General features: G+C 52.4%; 1 protein-coding gene across 2 annotated transcripts; it reads right to left on the reverse strand.

The window, feature by feature from the left end:
• Positions 1–3,774: 3,774 nt before the first annotated feature.
• Positions 3,775–21,128, reverse strand: Pwwp2b (PWWP domain containing 2B). Of its 2 annotated transcripts, none has more exons than XM_027409073.2 (3): positions 20,952–21,128; positions 13,690–15,080; positions 3,775–4,507 (listed from the first exon to the last, which is right to left on the reverse strand). In XM_027409073.2, the coding sequence occupies exons 1-3, from the start codon at positions 21,074–21,076 to the stop codon at positions 4,494–4,496; spliced, it is 1,530 nt and encodes a 509-aa protein (XP_027264874.1). In that variant the 5' UTR covers positions 21,077–21,128; the 3' UTR covers positions 3,775–4,493. The 2 variants fall into 2 exon arrangements, with proteins under 2 accessions (XP_027264874.1, XP_027264873.1); XM_027409072.2 differs by having other exon boundaries at positions 13,385–15,080; positions 20,952–21,126.
• Between the last annotated feature and the right edge of the window lie 6,049 nt (positions 21,129–27,177).

Here is a 27,177-nt window from a genome sequence, read left to right on the forward strand (position 1 = left end):
TGTGGGGAACAAGCCTTTGTGTCAGGGTTTCTCCAAGGGATAATTCACCAGGACTAGGAGGAAGGTCACCCTGAGAGTTGTTCAGAAGAGTCAGGTGTCGCCTTCTGGGGACCCCTCCATTAAGGTCAGCCTAGAGGTAAGGGAGGGCCTTGCCCTCCCCCTCTCTGGCACTACATTCCCCAGCCTCCTGTGCACTCTGTGAAATCAGACTAAGAAAGCACCAACATACTTCTTAAAAAGACATTCTTAATGACTGAAAGCTACTTGCACTTCTCATTAGCCCTGAAACATCACCTATGCTCCAGGATAGCTGCTCTCCCCAGGCTGGGGGTTGGGTGATAAGCAGCACAGGCTAGCTTGGGACTCTAGGACTGTCTTGACCACCCTTCCTGAAAGCTTTGGTGCTGTGGGCCTCTGAGATGGAGGACAAACGGAGGGGATATTGACCTTCTGTGGGCAAGCAAAAGGTCCCAACTTAGGGCAAGGAACTGAGCAGGATCAGCTTGCATCAGGGTTCCAGGGACTAGACAGCCAAAGGGCCTGACCCAGCCATCAGAGTGAGTACCCAGTACCTACTTGGCCTCTCTAGGAAGTGCTACCAAGGGACATGAGAGGGACTTTCATGGTCTTGAAGTCTGGGAAATATCAGGCATACAAGAAAGAATTCCTTGTTTAGTGAAGGACTCCCCAGTGCTCTGAGGCATTGAGTATACAGGTATCCACAAAGGTAGGGCTTCCCACCTGTGCTGACTAGTTTTATGTCAACTTGACACAAGCAAGAGTCATTGGAGAGGAGGGAGTCTCAATTGAGAAAACCCTCCATAAATTGGGCTGTAGGCAAGCCTGTAGGATATCTTAGTGATTGATGTGGGAGTCCCATTGTGAGTGGTGCCACTCCTGGGCTGGTGGCCCTGGGTGCTATAAGAAAGCAGGCTAAATGAAATCCCTCCGTAGAGCTTAGGGAACTCTATGGAAGAGGAGGCAGAAAGACTGTAAGATTCAGAGGAGATAGATGACTCTGTCTCAAACCTCTAAACCAACATGAGCAAAGCTCATACTAACTCAGAGATTGATGAAGCAATGCACAAGGCCCATAAGTCCTCTGAATATATTATGGCTTCCAGGTTAGTGTTTTGTTTTGTTTTTTTTTTTTTCGAGACAGGGTTTCTTTGTGGCTTTGGAGACTGTCCTGGAACTGGCTCTTGTAGACCAGGTTGGTCTCGAACTCAGAAATCCAACTGCCTCTGCCTCCCGCATGAAAAGGTGTGCACCACCACTGCCAGGCTGAGTTTAGTGTTTCTATGAGATTCCTGAGTGTACAAATGAGCGGGTGTCTGATTCTTATACCTTCTCTTGGGTTCTGTTCCTTCTGTCGGTTTGTCTTGTCCAACTTTGATGTGTTTTACTGTTATATTTTTTAAAAAATGAATAAATGAAATCTGCTGGGAGAGGGAAAGCCCGTTTTCTCCAGTGGAGTAACACTGGGTGTATATCAACCATTCCAGGGCAGGCCTCATGTTCAGGAGTAGTTGGCTAACATACAATAAATGTCACAGTTTGGTTTTGTTTTGTTTTTTTTTTTCTTGTTTGTTTGGTTTTTTTTTGTGCGCTTTTATTTGGTTACAGTTTGATGGGCTTTTTTTCTTGTTTATTTTTGGGGTAATTTTCTTGATTTAAGGGGGTTGTTGTTTTGGGAGAAGAATATGATCAAATATATTTAAAGTTAAAATTGTTTTAAATAATAAAAATATAATTTTTTTAATAAAAAAGAAAAAAATAGCCAGGCAGTGGTGGCGCACGCCTTTAATCCCAGCACATGGGAGGCAGAGGCAGGTAGATCTCTGTGAGTTCGAGACCAGCCTAGTCCAGGACTGAGTTCTAAGAGTCGTGCTCACACTGCTTTGATGTAGAACTTGTTTTCATAGACTCCAGTCCATGCTACTGTCACTGGCCTAAATCCTGTCAGAAGCTCTGGCATAATGAAGCTTGTGTGTGGCTGAGAGCTGGCCAGCAGCAGGTGCTCCTGGGCCTAAGCTCCCTTAGCAGAAACACTGGACCCCTAGAATAGTACCTTCTCAACAGATGGGACTAAAAGAGGGTGCCTGAAGAGAGACTGCTTAGGGAACTCCTCTTCACTCTATTGAGTAAATCGTCTTCCCCTCTTCAGGCTCTACAGGTCTCAGGACCTGTGGTTCAAGAATGTGGGTGCTATAGACATCTATGGGCAGAGGGCAGGGCCAGCCCCCTCTGAGTTGCTGTTGGGCCTTCAGGATGCACTACTCACACATCATGCTGGCTTGTTTCTTTAGTCTTCAGTAGAGCCTGCAGCAGGTGCCAGTGGCCTTTCCTGGTCTGTTTTTTGTTTTTGTTTTTTCTGAGTCGGGGTTTCACTGTGTAGCCCTGCTGGCCTGAACCTCACTGTTAGGTCCTTCTGCCTCTGCCTATTGCACCCAGCTCTGGACTTATGCTCTTGAAGGTGTATAATGCACTCCACAAAGCACACATACAGTCTACTTGCTGTTTGCTTCAGATATAGCCCTACCCGCTGCCCAGCAGAGCAGGCTTCCTGAAGAGACAAACCTCTGTCCCAGGCCCCAGATGGCAGGGCACACTTGGCTCAAGATAATTGGAAGCATGAATTTCCCCAGCTCAGCCTTTCCTGGGGAACCCCCAAGAGGAAGAACATCAAGCAAGGACATGGTACAGCACATGACTGCAGGGCCCCCAGTTGGCCAGAGGCTACAACTCACTCTTACTAGGCTGTAGGACAGAGGTGGGGAGGCCATGCCCAGGAAACAGATGTGGGTGGCTCTTCCACCCTCTTCTCAGAACGGGGGTAGTGGGGGCACAAAGGCAAGGCTGACTGTGCTCATTCTCCAAAGCCCCCTCTCATGCAAGGTCCCCATTCGTACATGTGCATTCTCAAAGGTTCTCAGGGCCAGACACTGGGGTGCTGGGGGAAGATCTGTTGCTCTAGCCATGAGCTGACTGTACAAGGAACCCCAGAATCTCCCAGTCACCAAGACACATCCCTCTAGACACAAGGGACTCCAGGATGGTGGGGGAAGACCCTGAAAATAGAATGTGTGTGTGTAGGGTTTTGGGGACAAGTGTCTGGCATCACTTCTTCCTGGAGGGCTTGACTGTGGGGAAAGGCTTTGCTGCCACAAAAATCTGGGAAAACATTCTCCCAACTCCAGAACCTCAGGGTACCATCAGAGCAGCCCTTGGGCTGGTCATTAATGGATCTGCAGCAAGCTCCTTCTCCTGTGCCTGGAGAAGACCTTGAAGGCATCCAGTGCTCCCACCTTGCCCACAGGTTCCTCCTAAGGGCTATGGCACCCTCAACACCCAGAATATTTTCCATTAAAATCAGGAACAAGAAAAGCCACTACCAAGATCTCAGGGCATCCCCTAGCTCTAATTGAGCAAAGGGAAGAGGGAGTTGGAAGGTTCCTTAGGAGGAAAGAGCCAAACCATTCCAGGCCCAAGTCTCTGCCTGAGGGACTTAGGGTGCACCGGAAAACCAGGAGGGAGGGCTGAGGCAGGAGACTGAAACTGCCACCTAGAGAAAAGAGTGGCGCTTGTTTCAGACTTGCATCTGGTCAGGTGACTGCCGGTGAGCAATACAACGGGCACAGTGCCACCTTGACAGGGGTGGTGGCAGCCCTTCTTCACCCCATTAGGAGACTGCAGCCTCTCTCACAGGTCAGGCAGGTGCAGTTTTGAGTCTATTCGGGCAACAGACTCCTGTTTATCCCTCTTCATGCTTAAACAAAGGCACAGAGACAGTTTTCTTTTCTTTCTGTTTTCTTTTTGGTCTTGAAAGTGACAGAGGGGAAAGGAATGTGGCCTCACAGGGCAGAGCTGGTATGTCCTAACCTGAGGCCTGTTTTCAGTTCTGCCTTCCCCCTCCCTCTCCCCCTCACAGTAGGTGACATAGCAGCATCTCAGATCTAAGAGGCCTTGCAGGCCAGGGCTGGGAGCCCAGGGACCCGTGCTTTGAGTGGAATGTGGAGGAGATGCAACTAGGTTCCTGGCTCAAGTGCACAGACACCGTACATCCAAGGGCTGGAGAAGGAGAAGCCCATACGTGCAATTTGGTTTCCTCAGGCCTTCAGAGTGGCTCTAGCTGAATAGCCAGGGCCAGGCCCAGGAAGGTGCCCTGTGGCAGTACCCACTCAGAAGCCTCACAGGCCCTGCTTCTGTTTGAGGGTGCCTAAGCCTTGCAACTGCTAACACACAAAGCAGCAAACATGTCACCAAGCTCCAGGACACTTCTCAGCTAGGAATGCTGAAGCCTGAATCGTGGGAACAGATACATTCAGTTGAGAGGAGCCAGGTGCCCTGAGCTTGGCCCCTCCCCATGCACACCTGCTCCTCTGAGGACCCGGAGTCAGGCTGACCACTGTGCCCAGCATGTCTCTGCACATAGCCAGCCAGAGAGGCACATGGGCCCCTTGGATGGAAGTTCCAATACAGCAGCTCCGCCCTCATTGCCGGCGACCTTGGGAGAAGCAGAAAAAGTAGATATTACCAAGGGGTCGATTATAGGGAACAGGACCCTAGCGGGTTCGAACACTTCCATGTTTGTGTCAGTGTCTCCTCAGCCTTCTCCCTTGGGCTCTATGGCTTTGCAGAGACCCTAATGGCTGTTCAGTTTCCCCACCAGCCCTCACCAGGCCGGTGAACCATATCTCCCTTGTTCTCACTACTTCTGGTGCCTGTGGCTTAGCCATGCCTGAGGAAAGTAAAGGGGCTTATATGGCAGGAGGCTTTGGCCACCAGATCAACCAAGTCTCGTAGGAGAGCCAAACGCTGGGACACTGTGGGGGAAAGTCTGCTGTTCTAGCAATGAGCTCACTGCACAGGGAATCCCAAGTCCCCCATTCACCAGGACATGCCCTCTGCCCCCAGGATGAGCGAAGGCAGACCTGAAAATAGATGATAATGACGTGTGTGTGTGTGTGTGTAGATGGAAAGGGGGTGTGGCACCAGCACCGGTGTCTGGCTTATGGATACAGTTATTCTGCAGCTCCAAGCTTGACCATGGCTGCTACCCAACGAGCATAGATATTTGTAAGCATTGTGCTTAGCTGAGGTGTTCTGGAGAAGTGTGTCCACTCAGCAGTCTTAAGCTAAAATGTCTGAAGCACTGAAGGACTTCTCTTCAGAGCTGCAGGTTTGCAGGCAGCAGGACCATAAAGCAAATCAGACAGGAAGTAGGGCCACAGCCAACTTCAGAGAGCAGAATCCTTCATGTAAAATCCATTTACTCACAAAAGCCCCGTCTCATTTAGCAAGCTAAGTCTCTGTACGTGTTGACGGGGAAGAACGTTCAGAGAACACAAAATCGCCCTCCTCTGTAGGAAAAAGGCTATAGGGAATGCCTGACCTGAAAGAACCTGGAAGACAGGGGCTTCAGAGGTTTGCTGTGCAAATTTGAGGACTGGAGTTTGGAGCCACAGCACCCAGATGGGTGTGGCAACTACCTGTGATCCCACTGCAGAAGGCATTAAGGGGATCCTCTGCTCATGTACATACATGGGCATGTTTGTGTACATGCCTCCATGTACACACTGAGCAATTGCTGCAGGTCATCAATCTTCAGGACCTAAAGGACCTTGGCTCTCTGGGCCTCTGAAGGCCCATAAGAATCAAAAGAGGAACTCAATTCATCAAGATGAATGTTAGTTAGAAAGCCACATGCAAACAGGACCTGGGGCGAGGAGCCTCTCCCATACCCCAGCAGCAAAGTACGGGTGGCCCATAAATATACCACACAACCTTCTTGGTGCCCAGCATTCTGACCTACCCTGGCCCCACAGGCTGACCTACATCCAGCCTGGAACACATGTGAGGAGAGATAGCCACTGTGGGGTAGGGAATCCCAGGTCTCTGAATGGCCTTGGCATGTCTGTAAGGTCTGAGGGTGGGTGGATAGCATGAGTAAAAACTACTTCTGCCCCTTCTAATGAGTGCTTTAAGGTTTGCAAAGGGCTCATATTGAGACCATGCTTTACTGCAAAAAAACAAAACCAAAAACCAAAATGCCCATAAACACGTAGCAGCAGAAACCTTCACTGGGGAAAAGGACAAGCTTTGAGAGGCAGGCTCCTGGCCTCCAGCCTCTCTTTGTCCTACAACTGTGGCCTTCAAAGAAGCCTTTCCCCTCCCACTCTCAGGGAGCTGGCCCCTTACCAGCATTGTGACCAGCACGGCCGAGCAGCTAGCTGCTCTGGGTTGCTGACACCCTAGAATACCAGGCCTCCCCAGATATCTTATTCTACCCCAGCCAATCCCACCTTGCAGCTTGGGGCACCTCTCTACCCAGAATCAGCCTTCTCCATAGCTAAGAAACCCAGAGGGTTCACCCTTTGGCTTCCCAAAGAAAGGACAGGAAAAACTTGGAAGTAGTTGCTGTTTGATGCTGCTCAACCCTCGGGCTGATGTTTACGAGCTTGCTTGTGCAAAAATAAGGGGGACAAGCCTCCCAGACTAGGATGCCAACTCTGAGCGGGTCAGGAGGGACCATGAGGGATGACATGCCCACATCATTTCAAGACACAGCTAGATTTAAAAAATCCAGTAATGAATGTAAATGAAGTAAACTTGTATTGTCATGTTTGTGTCACAACTTGACTCAGACAGGAATTGTCCTCAAGGCCTTTGAAATACAGGAATGTGGAGGTCCTAGACTGTGGTGTTATTTATCACTGGGGCAACGTTGGTGGCCAGCCCTCCTAGTGGATGGCATTAGTGGTCTTATATCCTAAAACTATCATATTTTATTGTAATACAGTAGAGAAAAATCATGTTTTGCATATACAAAATTAGTAACTGTATTATTATAATACCATTAGGAGTTAAAGCTTTGCTATAAAAAAAATTAATTCCCATTACTAGAAGCCAATAAACAGCTCAGGAGCAAGAGCAAGCCGGCAACATTGAGCAGCCTGGATGGGCTCTCAGGAAGTGTGAGGGCCTCAGGCCTGGCCAGAAAGTGTACAGAGTACCAGAGTGAGATGTTGGGTGTGGCAGGAAGCAGGGCTGCTACCAGATGCCGTGGGCTGATGGGACAAGTGACTTAGGGTGGGCAATCTCAGCAGCACAGGACTCTCGCTGGCTGCAAGCAATGGGGCATTGTAGACAAGCACTGTGTTATTAGGAAACACTGACTTGGGGTGTAGCTCACGGTTCAGTGGACATCTGCCCTGCTAGTCTATCACGAATCAACCCATTGTTCAGCCAGGCCCTGATAGATAGCACTGAGAGCGAGGGATTAGAATGATTGGGGAAGGATGACACAGTGAGTTCACCAGAGACTAGGTGAGCCTTGAGACCACCACAAGTGGTAGGGACTGGAAATATTCTCTATAGATAGCCAGTTACATGATAGCCTCAAGTCAGAACCTTGACCTACCAAAGAGAGTGAGTGGCTTCTTGGTGGGCAGTCCGAGGAGGGGTCTAGGAGATGAAGCCCAAAGCAGGTGGGGTCAGGGACCAACATATAGAGATAGGTGTTGAGACCATGACCTCTCAACAGAAAACAGGCAGTCCTTGGCCCAAAAGGTTCAGACAGGCAGGAGCATTCAGAAGCTCTGGAGAGGGCCCCTGATGTCCCAGACACTTTAACACCTGCTGTTTCCACTTACCGCCCCTAAACTGTCCTTCCTGCCTGCCTGCCTACCTGCAGGTTCCCACACGATACTCAGCGGCAGTGGCAGGCACAGGCCACTGGGAGCCTGAGGGTGGGAAGGCCTGAGTCCCTGTAGAAGGCCTAGAATTATAGGCCTTAGTTTCCTTCTGGAACAAAATAATTACAACCTTCCCAGAGGACCTGAATTCCCTGAAAGCAAAGCAGAAGTCAGCTGACAGCCCATGGAGAGGCACAAGTGCTGCAAGGCGGCGAGCTGGTTTGGTGCGTTCCACTCAGGGATGCTGTTCAGACATTGCAAGGGAGACACTGTGATGATGGGGGCGGTGAAGAGTGCGCTCCAGGTCTGGGGGCATGTTCTCCTCTCTACCCAGCAGGAACAGTGCACTAGCACCTGCAACAGACTGGATCCTGATAAGTATCTACTTTCCCAGGAGGAATAAATATCCAGAAGCAGGAAGGCAAGAGGGGCCATCATGCTCCCTGAACTGGCTGTCTCAAATGCCTTCACAGACAGATCTTTCTGGAACAAGAGTTCCTTCCCTCACAGGACAGACCCCCTGGAGCTCCACAACGTAATGGCTCTTAGCAGGTGCTACTGTGCAATCAGGCTGGCGTTGGGCACAGAGGCAGTGGTCCCTGCTGCTGCTGTGGGCCCTAGGTCAGTCTGCCTGCTACATGAGAGGCTGAGCACAGGCAATCAGTGTGTGCAGCAGGTACTCTGATGGACAGTATGCTGGGAATGTTGACTGAAGGGGATGAGTGACAGGTGGGTGGTAACCCGTCGACTTACACCCTAGCCTCTGGAACCCAGGCATGTCACCTTTTAGGATATACATCTGCAGTTATAACCCAATTAGATATTTCTGAGGCTAGGATACTGAACTATATAGGTGGGTGCCAAAGCATTATGGGTCCTTCTCAGAAGGGCAGCTTATGATACCACGCTGAGGAAGAGGAGGAAGCCCCAAGATTATGGAGGCAAACTACAGTGCATTGCCAGAGCCAGGAGCACCTGATGGCACCAGGAGCTGGAGAGTTGGCTACCCTCCCCAGCTTTCAGAGGGAGCCCAGCTGGGCTCAACCCTTGCTTTCAGGCCTCTAACTCTAAAGGACACGGGAGTGTTTGGAGGCCCTACTTTGTGGCAGTCTGTTACCATGGTCACAGGACAAACTGACTCTAGGGAGGATGACAGCCCAGCAAAGGGGAACATCCAGGGCATGGGTGTGCTGTGCTCCCTGGTAAAGCTTTCATTCCAGCAGCCTGGCCACTCAAAGTTGGAGCCTGGATACTCCCATGTCTGGGGCCTGTGATGTCTCCACTGTCCTAGGGGCTAGGTCCTGGGATGGTACCGCATCTTCCTTGTAGGGAGGTGATATAACTTCCAGTGCACCCAGCAGCCAAGCTCTGTGCTGGCTACCTGCCAACTCTGTGCTTCTGTCCACAGATGGCCTCGGTGTTCCAGAAAACAGAAGAGAGGCACCATCAACCGTTGTAGCTCCCAGGATACCAGGGCAGGGATGCTGTATCTCTTAAGAGCACTGAGGTACGGGGTGGGCAAGGCCTCATCCCATTGCTGTCAGCCCTTAGCCTTCCTCTCTGATCCTGTATGGCTTTCTGTTCTCAGGGGTAATCAGCCCACTCTCTCCTGGACCCTCTTCCTGCTTCCATGATGCCATTCTCTTATCAACCCTACCACACTCCTCCTCAATGAATAGAGCCTTGTCAGCCACAGCAAGGTCTTCCTTCCTACTCTGTCTCCCACAGTACTGTCCCTACCAATGTCATATTGAATGCCTTTTACCTTTAGCCTGTGGTACCAGGGCTCTGAGCTTTCCACTGGAGACACTTTAAGCCAGTCCTCGGGTACATTGTCATCTCCATTAGCCTACCAGGGTCACCCTGAGGTCAGCATTGTGGGGCAGGGAGAGGTAGCACCCTCTTGCCTGAGGATTTAATACCTTCCTTAGCTTGTTTCAGCACAAATGGCTGGATCTGCTCACTGCTCTGAGTCCTGTATTGCAGGCACCATTGTTTCTGGGGTCAGGACAGATTCTGTACCATCTGGAATTGGGTCTGCCCTGGAACTGCCTCCCACAATCCCCTACGCCCCATTTAGAACTCAAGTTGCCTTCTCCAGATCTGCTTCAAATCCCTGTCCCTTCCTTCCCAGAGCATGCCTGTGTTATTATGACACGCTAATTTGGGAACTGTGACTCACAGATGTCTCCAGGATTCTACCCATACTGCTAGCCCATATCCAATTGAGTATCTGAAGGGTGGGTGACAGACACACTAGCTAGAGGAGGAAGACAGGACCAGGGGCTGCAAAGGAAGTATCATGGCCTCAAGAATGTGGACTCAAACCAACTCTTTTCAATCTTGGCTGGTCTGGGAGGTAGGTAAAGTCAAGTCTTCCATTTGGGGAGTGTCCATCATATGTAAGACAAAGTTGGGTGGTCAGCTTCTACGGGGCTCCAGGCAGCAGCATGGGCAGGAACAGAAGCCTGCCCTGTCCATCCAGTATAGGTTCTTCCATATAAGAATGAATCCCCAAGAGCTTCTTGTGCCAGCCACTAAACTCACACCAGAACCCCTGGGTAAGCAACCTCTGGTGCCTAGCTAGAGAAGGTGTGGTGGTCACTTCCAAAAGCAGCTACCTAAAAGTTCATTCCTAAGCCTACAATGTTGCTATACCCCCCTCATTCATCCATAAAACAGGTGGCATTGTCACCCTGTGGCTGACAAGGACTAAATGGGATTTCTGTGTATGTGTGGAGTGGATCGGGACTTACTTGAAGTCTGACACAAATGATACCATGTCCCAGGAAAGACCTTGAAAAGGGCCAGGGCACCCCACTGCCCACACCAAGCCCCCTCAGCTGGTCCTTCAGCCATTCATCAAGATGAGTACAGAATCTCTCAGGGGTGGGACACTGAGCTCAGTGCCTTTGGAAGGGAACATGTGGCTGTGCTTCCTGTGATGGCTCTCAGCACACTTGAGAGTGGCACAGACACTCCCAGACCCTGAAGAACTGCTGTCCAGTCATATCTATCTTCAGATAGTTGCAGGGCCAGATATGGCCTGCCAGTGAGCTGGACCTGGAAGCCGTCCCTCTCCATCAGGCCTCTCCTACCTGAGCTCTATCCCGGGACAGCTTCCTGTTCTCAAATGTCCAGGCCAGCAATTATCCCCTTCACTGGATCCCCGTCAGCATTTCAACAGCTCCTGCTTAGAGAGGGCCAGGTCGCCAGCTTCCCTGCCTGTGCAGGGCTTAACTCCAATATAAAGCACATTTGTCCACCAGGGGACCCCAATTCATATAGCAGGAGGTTCTAGCTGCAAACACCAGCTCGGATCACTGATGAGCACTTGACCTGCCTGGCAGGAGCCTCCTCTCCATGTTTATAAAGTCCTTACAAAACCAAAACACCAGCCAGACAAGCACCACTGAGCACTTTGCTGCTATAGAGACCCAGTGCTCCACACTCCCAGAAAGCAAAGGGCTGCTGGGTGCATGTTGGTCCAGGCACAGCCCAGGACCTGGGGCCAGGCAAACCAGTTGGGTGAGATTTTTTTCCCTCTGCTTCCGGATAAGCAGGGCCAGCCCAGAACCTACAAGGCTGCATTCTCCAAAGGGCAGCTAAGGCCTGGCTGGGCTTCCAGAGCCCAGGGGTCTTTGGGTAGGTGTCTGCAGTCACCATCTGGGTCTACACAGCTGCTATGGTGGGAACTGAAAGTCAGGAGAGACTCCATCCATCTCTCACCAGGAGTTGGGTTTATGCCACATAACTGGAGCACATGAGGGGGGCTCTCAGCCTTCATCAATACTGCCTCCAGCCAAACCAGTGCCATGACCAGCTGCTGAATAGAGAGCCAAGGAAGGGAAGAGTGGGGAGGGCCCAGCAAGGCACAGCCAGATGGAGAATTCACCAGGACTGGGAGTGGCTGCAGCTAAGGTTCTACTATAGCCAGGATACAGGATGGGGACTCAGGACAAGTCAGCTGACCTTTCTCTGATTAGCCTGCTGGATGCCTTGCCTTAAGATATACAAAGATGCCAGGCGTGGTGGTGTATACCTTTAATCCCAGCAAAGGCTCGTATATCTCTGTGAGCTCAAGGCCAGCCTGGTCTACAAGGTGAGTTCCAGGACAGTCATGGCTGTTACATTGAGAAAGCCTATTTGGAAAAACCAGAGGGGTGGAGGAGGAGGAGGAGGAGGAGGAGGAGGAGGAGGAGAGAGAGAGAGAGAGAGAGAGAGAGAGAGAGAGAGAGAGAGAGAGAGAGAGAGAGAGATATGCAGAGGCCTCATCCCACACAAGGTCCCAAAACTGAAGAGAAATTAGCTTGGCTGTGTAGAGAAAGAGATGCTTATATATAACCAGGAACCAGTAGAGAGGGTAGATGCCAGAGCAGCCTGAGAGTTGGCCCCAAAGCCTGTCCCCAGTATTGCTTCCTCTCCTGGCACCTCCAATACAACTGGTAGAGCAGTGAACAGGCTTGAGAGGTATCCCAGACTCTCCTCCTGAACCAGATATCAGCTGGCCCTGCTAAGGCTTGGAAGACTGATGAAAGGCTATCATCCGAGAAACCACACCAGATTGGTGGAGTGAGCAAGTGGCTTGGACAGACAAGTCACTGAAAGAACTAAGACCAAGTCAGGGGGCTAGCTTGAGATAGACACACTGCTCTTGTCTTCTGAGTATAATCACCTGACCCAACCTCCAAGTCTATGTGATCACATTAAGCCAAGGATTAAGAAAAAACAAAGCAGCCTAGAGCCAAGAAGAGAGCCCTGGGCCAGACCTCTGTAGAGTCAGCACCAGGGCAGTCACAGCTGCAAGTGGCTATCGGATGTGAGTATGCCCAGTGAGAAGTGCAAGATGGTTGTACCCCTCATGTTTCCAGACGCCCCAGATGGTGACTACAGAGATGGTCCCTACTCCATGTGACCACACCCGATGATGCTTCACTAATGCTTGAATAATGACACTCCCTGCCACACATGGTGCAATGTCCCAGACCCAATAGAGTCCATCTGAGGATTGACTACTAAACTACAGAGTTCTCTTATGAGAGATCAAGACACTATATGGAGCCCTCATCACTCAGAACTGGGTGCACCTGGCCACACTGCATTCAGAACCGTTCAGGAACCATCACACTTGCAAGTGGAGGGAGGGGGTGTTGCCCAGGGGAACAGCCCGCTTGAGGAGTTGAGGCCAGCTCCACTGGAGGTAGGATGCTCTCCTTGCCGTACCCCCCTTCTCTCTGCCAGTCAGATGCCTGGCCACCACCACACACACCCCAATAAGCAGGAGTTTTAAGGCCATTAGTGAAGACGACGAAGGCTACTAGGAAAGAGAGTAAAAAGTTCCCTCAGAGTGACAGAAGATGACGGCCTGCCCTTTGTCCTTCTGCTCTCCCTTTACCCCAGAGTCAGGCAATCTGCATCCCTTTCTCTAAAATTCTAACAGACTCATAGGGAGGGTTTCCTTTTATTAACTGCTGCAAAACTCAAACAATCATCCGATAATCAGAGTCTCTAAAGCACCTCCTCTGGGATGTATGGGCTCCAGGGACAACATCAGTGAGGGCATTAGTGTTTAGGACAGCCCCTGCTGAGCAACAAGACCAAAGTCTGGCTCCCTGGTGGCTGGATGCTGACACAAGCTCAGGATTACTGCTTCGGAACAGCAGGCACCCAGTGAACACAACACTCACCTGCTCCCGGAACCAAAGTTACATTTCAAACTGGGTCAAGAGCTCCCTTATTTCTGGGGCCACATGTTGTGTGGCATTGGCAGCCTCGGTTATTGCTTTCCGATACATCCCCTTCTTCTTACGGTTAAATCTCAGTTTGAAAAATTCAGAGAAAGGGGACAGTTTTGAAATAGACAAGAATGATGTAGTTGGAGACCCAAACCATGAGACTTTTGCTTCTTGCCAAGAGGGCTCTCCATCCTCCTTCTGGCCAAGGCTGATGTCAAGGACACGTGCTGGCCACCAAGGAAAACCATGAATCTTACCCCACACAACGTCCCCTACAGCCACCGTCCTTCCATCTTCAGTCACACATTGTGAGACACTCTGCGTGTGCAGCCTGACCGTGAGGGGAGGAACTGTCTGGCGAGTGTCAGCAGAAGATGAAGGAACGGAGGCACTGTCACCAGATGACAGGTCTCCTGTGTCTGGAGATGTCACTTCTGAACCAGATGATTTCAATTCATCCAGGCTGTCGGTGCTGCACACAGACTCACTGGTACAATCTGCTCTCCTCCCAGGGCAGTCGACAAGAAAAGCCAAGCTATCACGTCCATGTTTGCCTTGAGGAAACCTCTTGAGGTCATCGTCCTCACCGGAACTTCCAGAAGACAAGTCCTCCAGCCCATGGGTAGAGCCATCAGCAAAGAGAGCAGGCGAGCTGGCCAGGGGGCCTCGTGGGCATCCATTCATCTCCTGTACCAGCTCAGCCCTGTACAAAGGCTCATGCTCTCCATCCCTCAGCCGGTGGGGCTTCAAGCGGATTTTGGGAGGCGGTAAGTCTGAGATGGGAGGCACTGGACGAGTCAGCTTCAGCTTGGGAATGGAATGCCCGCTGGGTGGTCGGTCACCACCACCCTTGGGCTCCACATCCCTCGCTACCTCTAAGTCCTGGCTGCCATTCTGTAGAGACTTCTGGGGGCAGAAGGGCTCCACGGAGCCATGCACTCTGGATGGGATCTTGACCACCTCACCCTTGCCCTGTGGTGTGCTGTAGGAGATCTTGATGACTGGGCTCCGTGGAACACGCTCTCCAGGAACCCTATCTTCTTCCCGCTTCTCCCTCTTGCTCCTCCTTGGGGTGGCTGCAGCTATGGAGTCACTGTCCTCTGGTTCCTCCGGCTTCCGGTGTTCACTGTCAGGGCCACTGCCTAGCCTTCGGCGGGGTCTGGCGGTGGTCAGGGGGCCAGGGCTGGCCTCCTGAGGACTCACAGTACTCTTGCATTTCTCACACAGTACCTGGCGTGGTCGCAGACGGATGGTGCTAAGAATGAGTCTACCAGGATCCCGGTTGCGGGACAGTCGCCGCCGGGTCCGCTTGATGGTCCTGGGTGGAGGCTGTGGCACCCACTGCTGGTAGGTGTTCCTCAGCCATAGTGGGTGGGGGAAAGGGGCACCCTCAAAGTAGGGTGGGAAGGGAGGCAGGTTCCCAGAAGGTAGAGGTGGTATGAGTGGTGGGGGAGGCTCGGGCCCAGCTGTCTTGGGAGGCTGATCCTTCTCAGGGGACTGGTCTTTGTTGTGAGGAGGCAGAGGTCCCATTCCCAGCTGCATCACTTCTCCAGTTCCCGCCTCAGGCACCTGGCCATGACAGTTGATGACAGAGGGGTTGTCAGCCAGAGGCAGCAGAGTAGATGGAGACAGGCCAAAGAGACCAGACCTGGTAGAGAGGAAAATCAGAGTGAGAATGGTGAGGATTCTAACTATGCCCACACCTGTCACCTAACAAGCTCTCGGCCTGGGAGGCTATCTGAATCTAGATCCAGAGAGGTAGATTAACATTAAACAGGTATAGGTTGACATTAAATGGGTACCCAGGCCCCCCCCCCCCCCCGCATGTCCTGTGACATGTGGCTGGAAGGCTGCTGTGCTTCTGGAAGACTGAGAAGAACATCTGTATCCTGAGACAGGGAGTGCCCTGAGAGGGAGCCCACCTGCTCCATGGCTAGGAGCCACAAAACCCAGGCCCCTGTTCATGTACCTCAGTTGTCCTTTCATTTAAGAGAATAGGGACTCGACTTTCTGGGGACCCCCAGGCTGGCCTCCTAACCCAAAGAATGTCTTATGGAACATCCTGGTCCCAGACGTGTACTACACATATGTGCAGGGTGGGAGCCATGTGTGCCCAGATGCAGAGTCACAGCCACAGCGTCTGCTGCCTAGAGGCCAGAGGTGCCAAAGCAGAACCTTTGGGCTCTATAACCTCCTAATGTCTCACAATTGGCCTCTACTTCCATGGCCCCTAGAAAACATTCATTGGCCAACCTGTCAACCCCAGACCCTGCCCTCAGAAAACAACATGGAGGCTCTAATGAGGATGTTGGAAGAAAGGGGAAGCTAGAATACCCGCCCCAGGGAGCACCAGCATTCCTGTGAGAGGAACACAATTCCAGGTCCTGGGAAAGGGATCGGAGGGCAAGAAGATCATCCCAGAAACTGGGAAACTCTGCCAAGACACAACTAATAACTAATAGCAGGAAGGAATGGTAAGTGGCTGGTTTGGAAGGCAGGATAGACAAAGGACCAGGGATGGAGAGTTACTGTCTAAAGCCCACCTCCCTGCCTGCTTCCAGTCACCTAGGGCATGAAGTGGGCATTCCCTCTGGCCCTTCCTCTTCTCTGTCCATCCCTCTAGGCTCCTTGTGCTGACCACCTGACAGGTGCTGTAGCAGAGGGGGATCAGGGAGTCTGCTTGCTACAGATCCAGAAGCCTAGGCAGACCCTTCATGCTGAAGATAGACACCAGTGCTTGGCTGCATACCCAGGTCCCTGACATGGGTCAGGGCCCTCAGTCACCACCACAGGCTGGAGCTGGTCCTTTCCCAGAGTTCAGGGACCAGAGTCTACTCAGAAATGACAGGACCCTGGCAGCAGACAGCTGCTCTTCCTTCCTAGAGCTGCTGCCCTGCCCCTGCTCCGGCCACACCCAAGGCCTGCCTGGTGGGTAAACATCAGAACAGCTTACTTTAGGTCAAGGCAGGCTGTCTGATGACCTTCCCCTAGGAGCCATGAAAGTAGTTGAGGCTAAACTTTGGGAGGCCATGGAATTCCAGGGCTCTGCTTTAGCGCTTCCAGCCTCTAGGCAGTCAACAGAGGCTGTGGCCCTCACTAGTTCCATGGAATGATCAGCAATGACAGTCCCTCTTCACAGATAAGACAATGAGGTGAAGGGACTGCAGACATGTCCCAGCTGCCCAGTCCTGTAATGTTGGATCCATTACCTCCAAGCATGGAGAGGGCCATGGCACACGGAAAAACAACTGGACAAACCGTGACCTGGCCTGGGGCCCATGGAGGGGGCGTGTGCTACAGCCTGTGGCTCCCAAGGCTTGGCAACCCCGGCAAGGCCAGGCTGTGGCCCAAGCTGGCTAGTCTCAAGGACAGAAGCCCACAGGAAGTTTACAGGCTTTGGCAATGAGAGGAACCTGTTAGGGTTCACAATGGAAGAAGAGGGCCTGTTGAATGGGTGCAGCTTTTGGGGGTGGCTAACTTTGGATAGAGGGTGGATATGTAGGAGAGGTGCCTGGAGACTGGGGAATGATTCACCAGGATAGGAGCCAGTTATCTCCTAGAAGCATAGCATCTCTGGGGAACTCAGAGGCAGAGCAAAGAACCTCTGATTTCAGGACAAGATGGGGAAACTGAGCAGGGTTGAGAAGCCCAGGAAGTTCTAGGAGGGGCCACAACCCAAAGCAAAAACAGCACTAACAAAGGCAACAGGGAATAGAGCTCCCAGGAATACTGAGGCTCTCCTGTTCTGCATGGTGTTCTGATGAGGACACACAGTCCTGGGGGCATAGGACCTGGCCCAAAGTCCTCAGCAAGTTACCAGTGACCAAATCATGTCCTTGGGGACTCACCTATGGGTATGTCACAGTCACTCACCCAGAGTAGCCTGGCTAAGGCCAGCCCATAAACAGTAAGAATACAGTTCTGGCTAACTGCCAGAGCTCTGGGCTGCCCCTGCTTGCAGCTGCCTCCATCCGGCTTCCCAGATCCGCAGGCAGATCCAGGACTCATGGGGCTGCTGGCGCCCAAGTGGCAACCCCCCGCCCATGGCTGTCTGGGACCTTCCTCCCTGAGTGTGTGGTGGCTGCCACTGCCTGAGGGTTGAGTCAACAGGCTCCTGGATCAGAGGCATGCGGATGTGCAAAGCTGGGCGGGAGCCTGCGGAAACTTCTCTACACAGCTATGTTGCCAGGAGCCTACAGCCCCAGGAAGGCCCAAGTCCAAACACCCAAGGCCCCACCTTGGGCTGTTCACCAGGGCTTGCTTAGTTTAGAAAGTCCCCGAAGCCTTTCTGAGGCCCAGCAAACAGCCAGGGAGCAGTAGGGCTAGAGCTGGATAGGACCACAGCAGGAAGGTCTTGCAGGAAATAGTGGCCTGTGCAGAGGCCTCCAGGGGTCCTCTGTTCTTGGAGACAAGGTGAGTAGGTTTCACAGCCTGGACACCAGAGGAAACCCTTCTCCAGAGCACACAATTGGGTCTGCACCACATCCTTGGGCACTGACCCCAGATTTCCAAGGGAGAATGGCTGAGGACCCTGCATCCTGCATAATCAGAGACTTATTGGCACAAATACGGTTCCTAAGCCCTAAGGCTCCCCTAGAAGTTCAGACCAGGCCCACCCACCCCCAGTCTTCCTTGCCCACTCAGTCGGCTTACATCTCAGTGGTAAAGCCCCCAAGACCAGCATGCCAGCCAGGCCCCCAGAACACCAGCTGCAATGCACAAGGCACCTGGAACCTGCCAGTTCCTTGAGAGCAGAGAGGGTATCTGAGTGCTATTGTGACCTCTGTGCCTACCACATAATCTCACGAATACCCATCAGCAGCTGAGCCTTCATTTTAGAAGGTATATTCCAGGACAGAACTTGATGCTCTTTAGCCCGGTGACAGGCAGTGGCTGTGGTCTTGGTCACAGAGGATGCCACGATGATCATCCCAGCAGATGAGTTCAGGGGTTGTGTGGTGACGTTTAAGAATCAACAGCTCAGATGAGAAGTCCTGAGTCAGTGAGCCTTCGCTGTCTGCAGGCTACCCTCCAGCCTACCTCAGCTGAGGTGCTCAATAAGAGACAAACCTCTCTAGGTCAACCCCACCCCTTTATGAATGACTTGGGTCAGCACACTTTGGAAGGGATCCTCAAACTTGTAAGCGGGGATCACAGAGGCAGCTTGGCAGAGCCTCCGCCCACTCCCTGGCACAGTGTAGCTGCTCAGTGAATGTACAGGAATGCACAGGTACCCAGAGCAGCAGGCTGCTCTACTGCCAGGCAGCAGATTCAGGCTATAAGTGGGAAGTGGTACTTGGCACTGTACCAGGTGGCTTGCAGGCAAGACCCCCTCAGAGCTCCCCAGCCATCTGCAGACGGGGAAGGGAATCCAAAAAGAAAACATCTTTCAGCCTAACTTCATGATGAGCACCAATGGTGACTGGATCCTGTCTCAGCCCCTTCCACCCAGGAGTCTATGTGAATGGGGCCATCCAGGTGACACTTCCAATCTAGCAGGAGGGACACGCAGTGATCAGGAACCATAAAGGACAACCAGGCCACCAGGTCTGTATCCAAACTATGGGAGCTCTGATGCCTATAAAGCCCATCAGTACCCCAGGAATGCTGATCCGATTGGTGCTTTGAGCCCCAAAGGCTCCCCTGAGGTGGGAGAAAAAGGACTTGGGAGCTCTTCCCTGGATCATATCCAAGAACTGGGTCTCCATAGCTGCACAAACAGGTACTGGATGCCAAGGAGAAACTGGTACCTGGGAGGGCAGGTAAGCGTGTGGAGCCTGGCGACTGAAAGCAGACCCTGCTGCCCATAACACACAGACAGCTCCTAAGCTGTATTCGGTCCTGCCTGACAAGCAGGGCTGTAAATATTAGCTTTGAAACTTAAAATACTATAGCTAGAACACTGGAAACAGAGACGAGGGGTGGCCTGCAGGAAAGATTATGGGTGGGGGTGATGGAGGAGGGATAGTTTCAAGGCTAAGCCTTGAAAGGCTGGAGGGACAGGGAATGGCAGCTTTAATCTTCAGATTCTCTGCTCTGCAAGGGCACAGCCGCAACTGAAACCACTGCAGAGAAGAGCTGTGACCACTGAGGCTGAGCTCCTGGCTCCAAGGGGCTCTGGCTATGGTAGTGTGTGGGGCACAGACACCCACACACCCTATGCTGACAGTTCCCATGCTCAGGATCCCAGCAGCAGCAGCTTTTCAAGAAGGGTGCATGGATCTGTAAACCAGGTTAGCCATGGGCCTCAGGGCAGGGATCCCATTATTTCTATACAGTCTCAGTCACAAGCTAGGACTCCCTTGGCCTATCTTATTCTGAGCACTGGAGCCTGAAGAGCTGGGGAAATGCCGGTCCTCGGCTGCAGACACTCTCTAGGGAGAGGCCAGAGCAGCAGCACAGGTAGAGCAGGGGTGCAGCCCTGCAGGCTCAGGACTGAGCCAGACCTGCCTAGGGAGGACAGGGCAGCCATCAGCAGGGTTGGGGAGGGCCTTCACTAGATGCTTTCAGGTGGCTATTCTGCAGCCCCTGAATGTCACCCCATCACATAGGCACACCCTGTGCTAACCAACAAGAGAGGGGGCACCAGTCACACGGGAGGCCATATGTTAAGTCACATGACTAGTGCATAAATGGCTTCTGGCACATCTAATGAAGACATGTCAGCAGGGTAACTGTCAAAGGAGGAAGGGCTCTACTCTGTGCTGGGAACCCAGGAAAATCCGGGCTTTAGGAAGGGAAAAAGTTGGATCCTTGAAAGCAGAGCCTTTCTCTGTTCCCAATTCCAGAATAAAGCCCGGCTGGAGCAGAAGAGTCACAGCCTGATTAATGCCTAATCATTTATCCGGCAGTGACAGCGCACTGCCATGTGACTCCGGGTTCAGGTGCCTGCTCTGCGCCGCAGAAACCCCTGCAAGGGGTGCACAGGTGGTCTCAGGAGCTGAACCCAATGCACCCCTCCAGTAGAAGCACTGGCCCTGTAACTTGTATCTTCCACTCCCCCGCGAGGTACCTCGCCCACAACAGTGTTTCCACACCCCACAGTCGTCGCAGTTGGTCCCCACCAGCCACTCCTACAATCCTCGGGACCCACGACAGAGACAAGGCTTCTCCCTTTTGTGACAGGTGAGGCCACCGCGTAACTGACCCCCTTAAACGAATCACAATTCTGCAAACAGTCGAATCAACAGTGCTTCTGAACAAAGAAAAGTGCGTTAATTATGGCAGATGTGCGGAGTTTCAGGCAATGCTTCCCGTGAGTCCCGGCCGGCTCCCGCAACCCCTCTGCGGGGCCGCATGCTCTCCTGCCCCGAAAGTCACCGCGACTTTGGGAGTGAGCCACTTTCGCACCCAGACCGGCGACCAGCTGGCGCGCCTCGAAACCCCGGCCCGGGAAAGACTGAAAGCGGGTGCCGGGCTTTGCTGCTCTGCCCAGAGCCCGCATCGGAACCTTGAATCGGCGGGGGAGTGTCCCGGGGGATTCCGAGGAGTCCCGGGCCCGCGACCCTGCCCCGCTCACTTTTTCGTGCAATCCAGCAGGATCCCAGCGAAGCTGCGCTCGCCGCAGCTCACGGTGACCACCAGCGCGCCGTTGACGACCTGTTCCACCCGCACCGGTAACCGGCAGCCGGCCCGCGGCTCCATGCTCTCGCCGCCTCCGGAGGCCGCCCCCGCCCGCCACCGCCGCCGCCGCCGCCGCCGCCGGGTCAGCCCCGCGTGACGCCGCCTGACGTCACAAAGCTCTCTCTGCCGGCCGCCACCGCGGAGCTGGGCTGGGGCGCGCGGCCGCGGGCTGCGATCCCGGGAGCCGGAGGGCGTGGGGCGGTCCGCCCGCAGCGTGCGTCCCGCAGCCGGCTCTCAGAGCTGGGCAGGCAACGCATTGCGGGGCCCCGCCGGGCGGAGAGGAGGGTTCGTTAATCTTGCCGCCACGCTGGCTAGGAATGCCCCCTAGGAGGCCCTGCCAGGAACCGAGGGGTGGCAGGGACACTCCTCGGGCCCAGGCCCTTCCCCCACTCTGCTGCTCTGGGTCCCACCCCGGGCCCCACCTCCTTCCTGATCCTGTCCCGGGGCCACTCCCTGAGCCCGGCGCAGCCTGGGGCCCTTCCCCCATGCACCCTGGGGTCCCCTGCCTACTAGTCTGTGCTAGTGTACCCTGGCAGCGTCTCCTACGCACGACTCCTATGTCCACTCGGTACTTGGGAAAGTCTGTGGGCGCGTGTTTGGAGCGAGTCAGGCCTGGCCGAGGAGACTCGGGGTGCCGAGGGACACCAGTGGAACTCTTGCAAGAGGCCTAGTGATTCCCTGAGCACTGGGCTACCCAGGTTGCGCTCGACGCCTCCTGGGCGACTATAGGGCTCGCTCCGGTTTGAGGTCCTCTCAGAGCGCGGGGATGGCCAGAACTAGCGTTAGGGAGAATTATTCCAACCAGAGCTCTAGAATCAGTCTCTTGGGTCTCCCGGATTAGGCGCCGCAGCGTGCCTCGCCTAGTGTACATTACAAAAAGCCGCCTCCCGAGAGCAAGAGCCAGGCTCCCAGGCGCTCGCAGCCGAGGCTGCCTGCGGGGGTAGGCTGGCCATGAGTGGGAGGTGGCGCCCGGCGGACGCCTGACCGCCACCCCAGACCTCCTCTGGCTTCCGCAAGCACTTGCACTTTGGATCCGGATTCGGAACCCGTAACTGACTGTCCCTAAGGGTCGGCTGTGTTACAATGACCAACGGCGTCTGCGACCCGTGCTCCTAAGTCTGGTTTACATTGCCTTGGCTGGTGGCACCAGGAGGGCAGCGAGGCCCTGACTACTGGTCTCTTGAGCCCTTGCCCGTCTCAGCTTGGGAATGGAGTTCTGTCCCGCTGGGACCTACTTCGGGGCTGCTACCATTGACGCCACAGAGGACGCCAGTCTACCTAGCTTTAAGGCCGTGGCCCTAGTTCCAGAGCAGATGAGAAAGCCTGGGCGGAGTCCGGTTGAGGGACACCCCCCCACACCCCCGCCTCCTTCGAGCGCGTCTGTTATCCTCACGCCTTCTCTTTAGAGCCGTGCAGCAGAATTTGGAGCAAAAATGGTGGCTGCAGGAACCATTCCCAGCCCAGTCCCAGGTGGATGGCTGGTGGGAGGCTGCCCACTCGCTCAGCCCAGATACCAACTGAGCATCTGTGCCTGAGTACTGGAGGTGCCTGCTAAGGACAGAATGTAGCAGGACCCCTTCCCCCAGTTCAGTAGCTCACAAGCTGGGGAAACCCACAGGCTGTGAGCAACTGGGTCTGTGAGGGAAGGGGCAGTGGAAAAAGACACTTGAGTAAGCAGGTATCCTTGTGGAGGGACCCTTGGTTGATAGAGGCAAGGGGTAAACCGAAAGTTTGCTAGCTGTCAAACTCTGATGTGGGGTAAGGACAGAGGGACACCTTGCAAATGTATTGTGTGGGTAAGGGGCTTCTATTAGTTCCCAGATGTCATAGTAAGGGACAGAATTAACTTGGAGGGAAACAGAGACCCGAGGGACATAGGGAACCTAGGGTTCAGCCTGTGGCAGAAAGCTCCTGGACTACTGGTGGTCAGAGCTGGAGAGCAGAGAGTAGAGACCACAGCCCACTTGTGCCTCTGTGTCTGCCTGCCAGGTCTGTGAATTTGGATGTGTATTTGGAAGCCATTTTTAAAAACCTCTTCTCTGTTTGGTAGAATGTATAAGCAGCTAACAAGGAGATGGATTTGCAATTTAAACACAGGCCACTCAGGGCTTCATCCCAGCCCCCAAACACCTGGACTGGGATAGGAGGCCTGCAGCAAGCTGCTTCCGCTTTGGACCCTAGACTTGGCTTCAAGATTCACGTTCCACAGCTGTCTGGCCCCTACTTGCCACTAGCCCCGTGCCTGCTTTGATGACTTCTTTGCAGGTCCTGGCAGAGCACTGTCCTTCTCAGTCTCACTGACTCACTCCATACAGTGTTCCCAAACCATGAAAATGGAGGGTGCTGCCACAGCCACAGGCCTGGCCAGATAACTCATGATGCACAACACACACACACACACACTCACACCAGCATACCTGGGCCTGCCTCTGCTTCCTTTTTCTGAATTTACCAGGCCCTGCCTGCTGGGCAGTCCCTTCAACAAGGCCTGACTTTGTCAGAGCTGAGGCTTCTGAGATAGAATCAAGGACTTGGTCTGGGTGGAGACACAGAATAAGGGCAGTGATATGCAGGCCCTAAAGCCTGGTTCACTAGGTATAGAGTACACCAAGGCTCCCTTGGGGGTGTGGGGAGAGGCACTGTGGGCAGGCCACACTTCCCTGGATGGCCTCCATGGCAAGGCCTCACGGAGTCTTTGTAGCTGAAAATCCTGGGCCTCCCACAGGTCACAGAGCTTTGCAAGCTGGACTGGCTCCCTTCAGGCTACCCTGCAAGGGCTACTTTGAAGAGATCCTGCCCCCTAAACATCAGGATAATTGTGGCATTTTCCCATTAGGAAATATCACAAGATTAGGAAGACAACTCGCCAGAAAATTACTGGCTAAGGGTATGGACTTTGGGTTAAGATTGCAGTATCCTGTGTGACCTTGGAGGGGGTGGGGATGAGGGTGGGGGTGGGGGCTGCCTGCCAGTACCAGTAGACCAGTGGCTGGAAACATGGCCCCGCCCCTGCCACTCCAAGCAGCCTGAGATCAGAGATCTTCATTCAGGGGAAGCTGGGATTCATTTTACTATGAAGCTCTTGAGTTGGGGAGATTTTAACATTTAAACAGTGGGTGAGGTGTGGGAAGGGAAAGACACCAGGGAAAGGGTAAGAACCAAGCATGGGTGTGGCCCTCTAAAGAGAGTCACACTTAAGTGTTTTTACAGCAATCATACATATGAATTTGGTAGCTTCTGCAGTTGTGTCTCAGGGCTTACTAAGGAACTTTTTTTTTTCCCCAGTAAATAAGAACGAGAAGGTTCCTGGTGTGCACTGGCTAGAATAACAGCAGATAAGGTTAAACCCTATGTCACAAAACCAAATGGACATTGAGTACTTACTGCAAAAATTTTATGGTCTTTGTGAGATTCCCAGAAAGTTTTAGGTTTCTATCTGGCAAAGGAACAAGGCCATGTGTGAAGCTCATATACACATGAGCCTTAATCATGGTTCATTAACATTTTAACACTCATATTTGATTTATTGTGCCTTATGAAAAGAAGGTGGAGGCGACAGGGCTTGGGAAAGCTTGAGAAAGCATGACTATTTTGATTTAAACAGTTAGCCAAGCAGTGATGGCACACTCCTTTAATCCCAGCATGCAGGAAGCAGAGGCAGGTGGATCTCTGTGAGTTCAAGGCCAGCCTGATCTAGAGTGATTCTAGGTCAGCCAGGGTTATACAGAGAAACTCGGTCTCTAAAGACATATTACACATGTGCTCTCTCTCTCTCTCTCTCTCTCTCTCTCTCTCTCTCTCTCTCTCTCACACACACACACACACACACACACACACACACACACACACGTATGTATCTAAAGTGCAGATACACATAGGGAAGCCAGAAGACAATTGGGGGGTGGGGTCAGTTTTTACTTTGTCTTGTTGAGTCATCAGGGTCTCTTGTTTCTGTTGATACACAGCAATACCTCAGAGTAGCTGGCCTGTGAGTTTCTGTGCAATTCTCCTGTCTCCACCTTCTACTTCATCTGTAGAAGTGCTGGGATTACAGATGTACACCACCTCATATGGCTTAAAAGATGTTAAAAATAATTGGGTTTCAGGGATTGAACTTGGGTTGTTAAGGTTTAGTGGCTAGGACCTCCCACCAACCCCTCTTTTTATTTTAATTATTATTGTTATTATTAATTTTATTTGGTTTTTTGAGACAGGGTTTCTCTGTGTGGCTTTGGAGCCTCTCCTGGCACTTGCTCTATAGACCAGGCTGGCTTCAAACTCACAGAAATCCACCTGCCTCTGCCTCCCGAGTGCTGGGATTAAAGGCGTGCACCACCACTGCCCAGCTCTTTTATTTTTTAATGTTTCCTGTTAAATGATTTTTGGTTAAAAGAATAGGATCTGAGTTGTACCTCTGGCTCCAGGTGAAGACATGGCATTTTATGCTGCCCAAAAGATCATGAGATTACAGAGTTAACCCAACTTGGCCTGTCAATCACATGGAGGGATAATCTCTGTAGTAAGAATGCACACTGTACCAGCCTGAAGACCCTCCCTCATTGCAGTTGCTTATAGATGTTTGCTGCTAAGCTTGTTTTGTTTTTCTGAGTTCTAACTCTAAAAGTGTAACTTATCTATCTCTTTTCCTTTTCTCCTCCTCCTCCTCCTTTCTTTTTCTGAGACAGGGTTTCACTTGCTCTTTAGACCAAGGCAGACTAAAACTCTCAGAGATCCACTGCCTCTGTCTCCTGAGTGCTATGATTAAAGTCGTGCACCACCACTCACACCCAGCCTCCTCTTTTAATTAAAATTTTAAGTGTGTTGTGTATGTGGGTTCCAACGTGTGCCATGGTTCTTTCCTACTGTGTGGGCTCTGGGGACTGAAGTCAGGCCATCGGGCTTGTCAGCAAGCATGTTTACAGCTGAGCCATCTCTCTGGTCTCCTCCCTCGTCTTTTTTGAAAACCAGCCAAACTCCAAGCCTGCTTGCCCAACCCACAGGGCATTCTCACTCTTCTCTGAAGGCCTGCCCTCATCCCCAGGCAGCTGCTCACAGCTGATTACCACTAGTTTAAGGACAATGTCTCTTGGGCTAGCAAGATGGCTTTGCCAGTAAAGCCTGATGACCTGAACTCCATTCCCTAGGAACCCACATGATGGAGGAAGAGACCGGACTTCCTCAAACTCAAATTGTTCTTTGACATCCATGTATTTGCTGTACTCAAACATACATGTGCGTGCACACACACACACACACACACACACACACACACACACACACACACACACACACAAATGTAATAACATTTTATGGAATGGCTTTCTTATCCCTTTCCTTGTACCAGAAACTCCTGGGGTTTCCAGCTTTGTTTTTTTCTTTCAAACTCTAATAAAATGATCTTTGAGCTTCCTTCCAAGTCTTTTTTTTTTTTAAATTATTTTGTGTGTTTTGCCTACATGTGTGTTTGTGCACCATGCATGTGCCTGTGTCCGTGGAGGCCATAAGACGGTGTCAGATTCTCTGGAACTGGAGTTACAGATGATTGTGAGCTGCCGTGTGGGTGCTCTGGAAGAGCAGCCAATACTTACTGAGTCACCATCTTCCTAACCCTTCAAACATGTTTTCACATTCTTTTGTTTACAAGACTAGGAAATTCAAAAGGGGACCCTGTTAACCAGAACTGACACAAGAGGAAACAGAAAGTCTGAATAGTTCTATGTCTGCTCCCAACATCCTGAGGAAAAAGCCCTGAGATGGAACCTGCCATGCAGCCCCTCAATGAGTGGCAGAAGGATTACAGGGGTGGGTAGGAGGAGGTCTTTAACTTTGGTGGTGGTGGGTTGCCCAGGGCTCCTACAGGGTGAAGGCATGCCTGGGGCTAGGTGTCACTGTCCCTGCACAGACAAAGGGTCGAGGCCAAAGGACACTTGGGTTTGAACAGGATACCATTCTCCACTGAGCCCCATCTGAATGAGGATGGAGCTGCAGAAGTTAGGCCGGCAGCTTCCCCTTCCCGTGGGTCAACAGAATCTAGGAGACCTTTCCGGCTTTGGCTGAAGGCCCCTGTCCACTGGATGGTGGAAACAGTGACAGAAGAGAGCAATTAGGCTTGCTTACAGTAT

The sequence above is a fragment of the Cricetulus griseus genome, chromosome 3 (assembly GCF_003668045.3).
Source record: "Cricetulus griseus strain 17A/GY chromosome 3, alternate assembly CriGri-PICRH-1.0, whole genome shotgun sequence".
Classification (NCBI taxonomy): domain Eukaryota; kingdom Metazoa; phylum Chordata; class Mammalia; order Rodentia; family Cricetidae; genus Cricetulus; species Cricetulus griseus.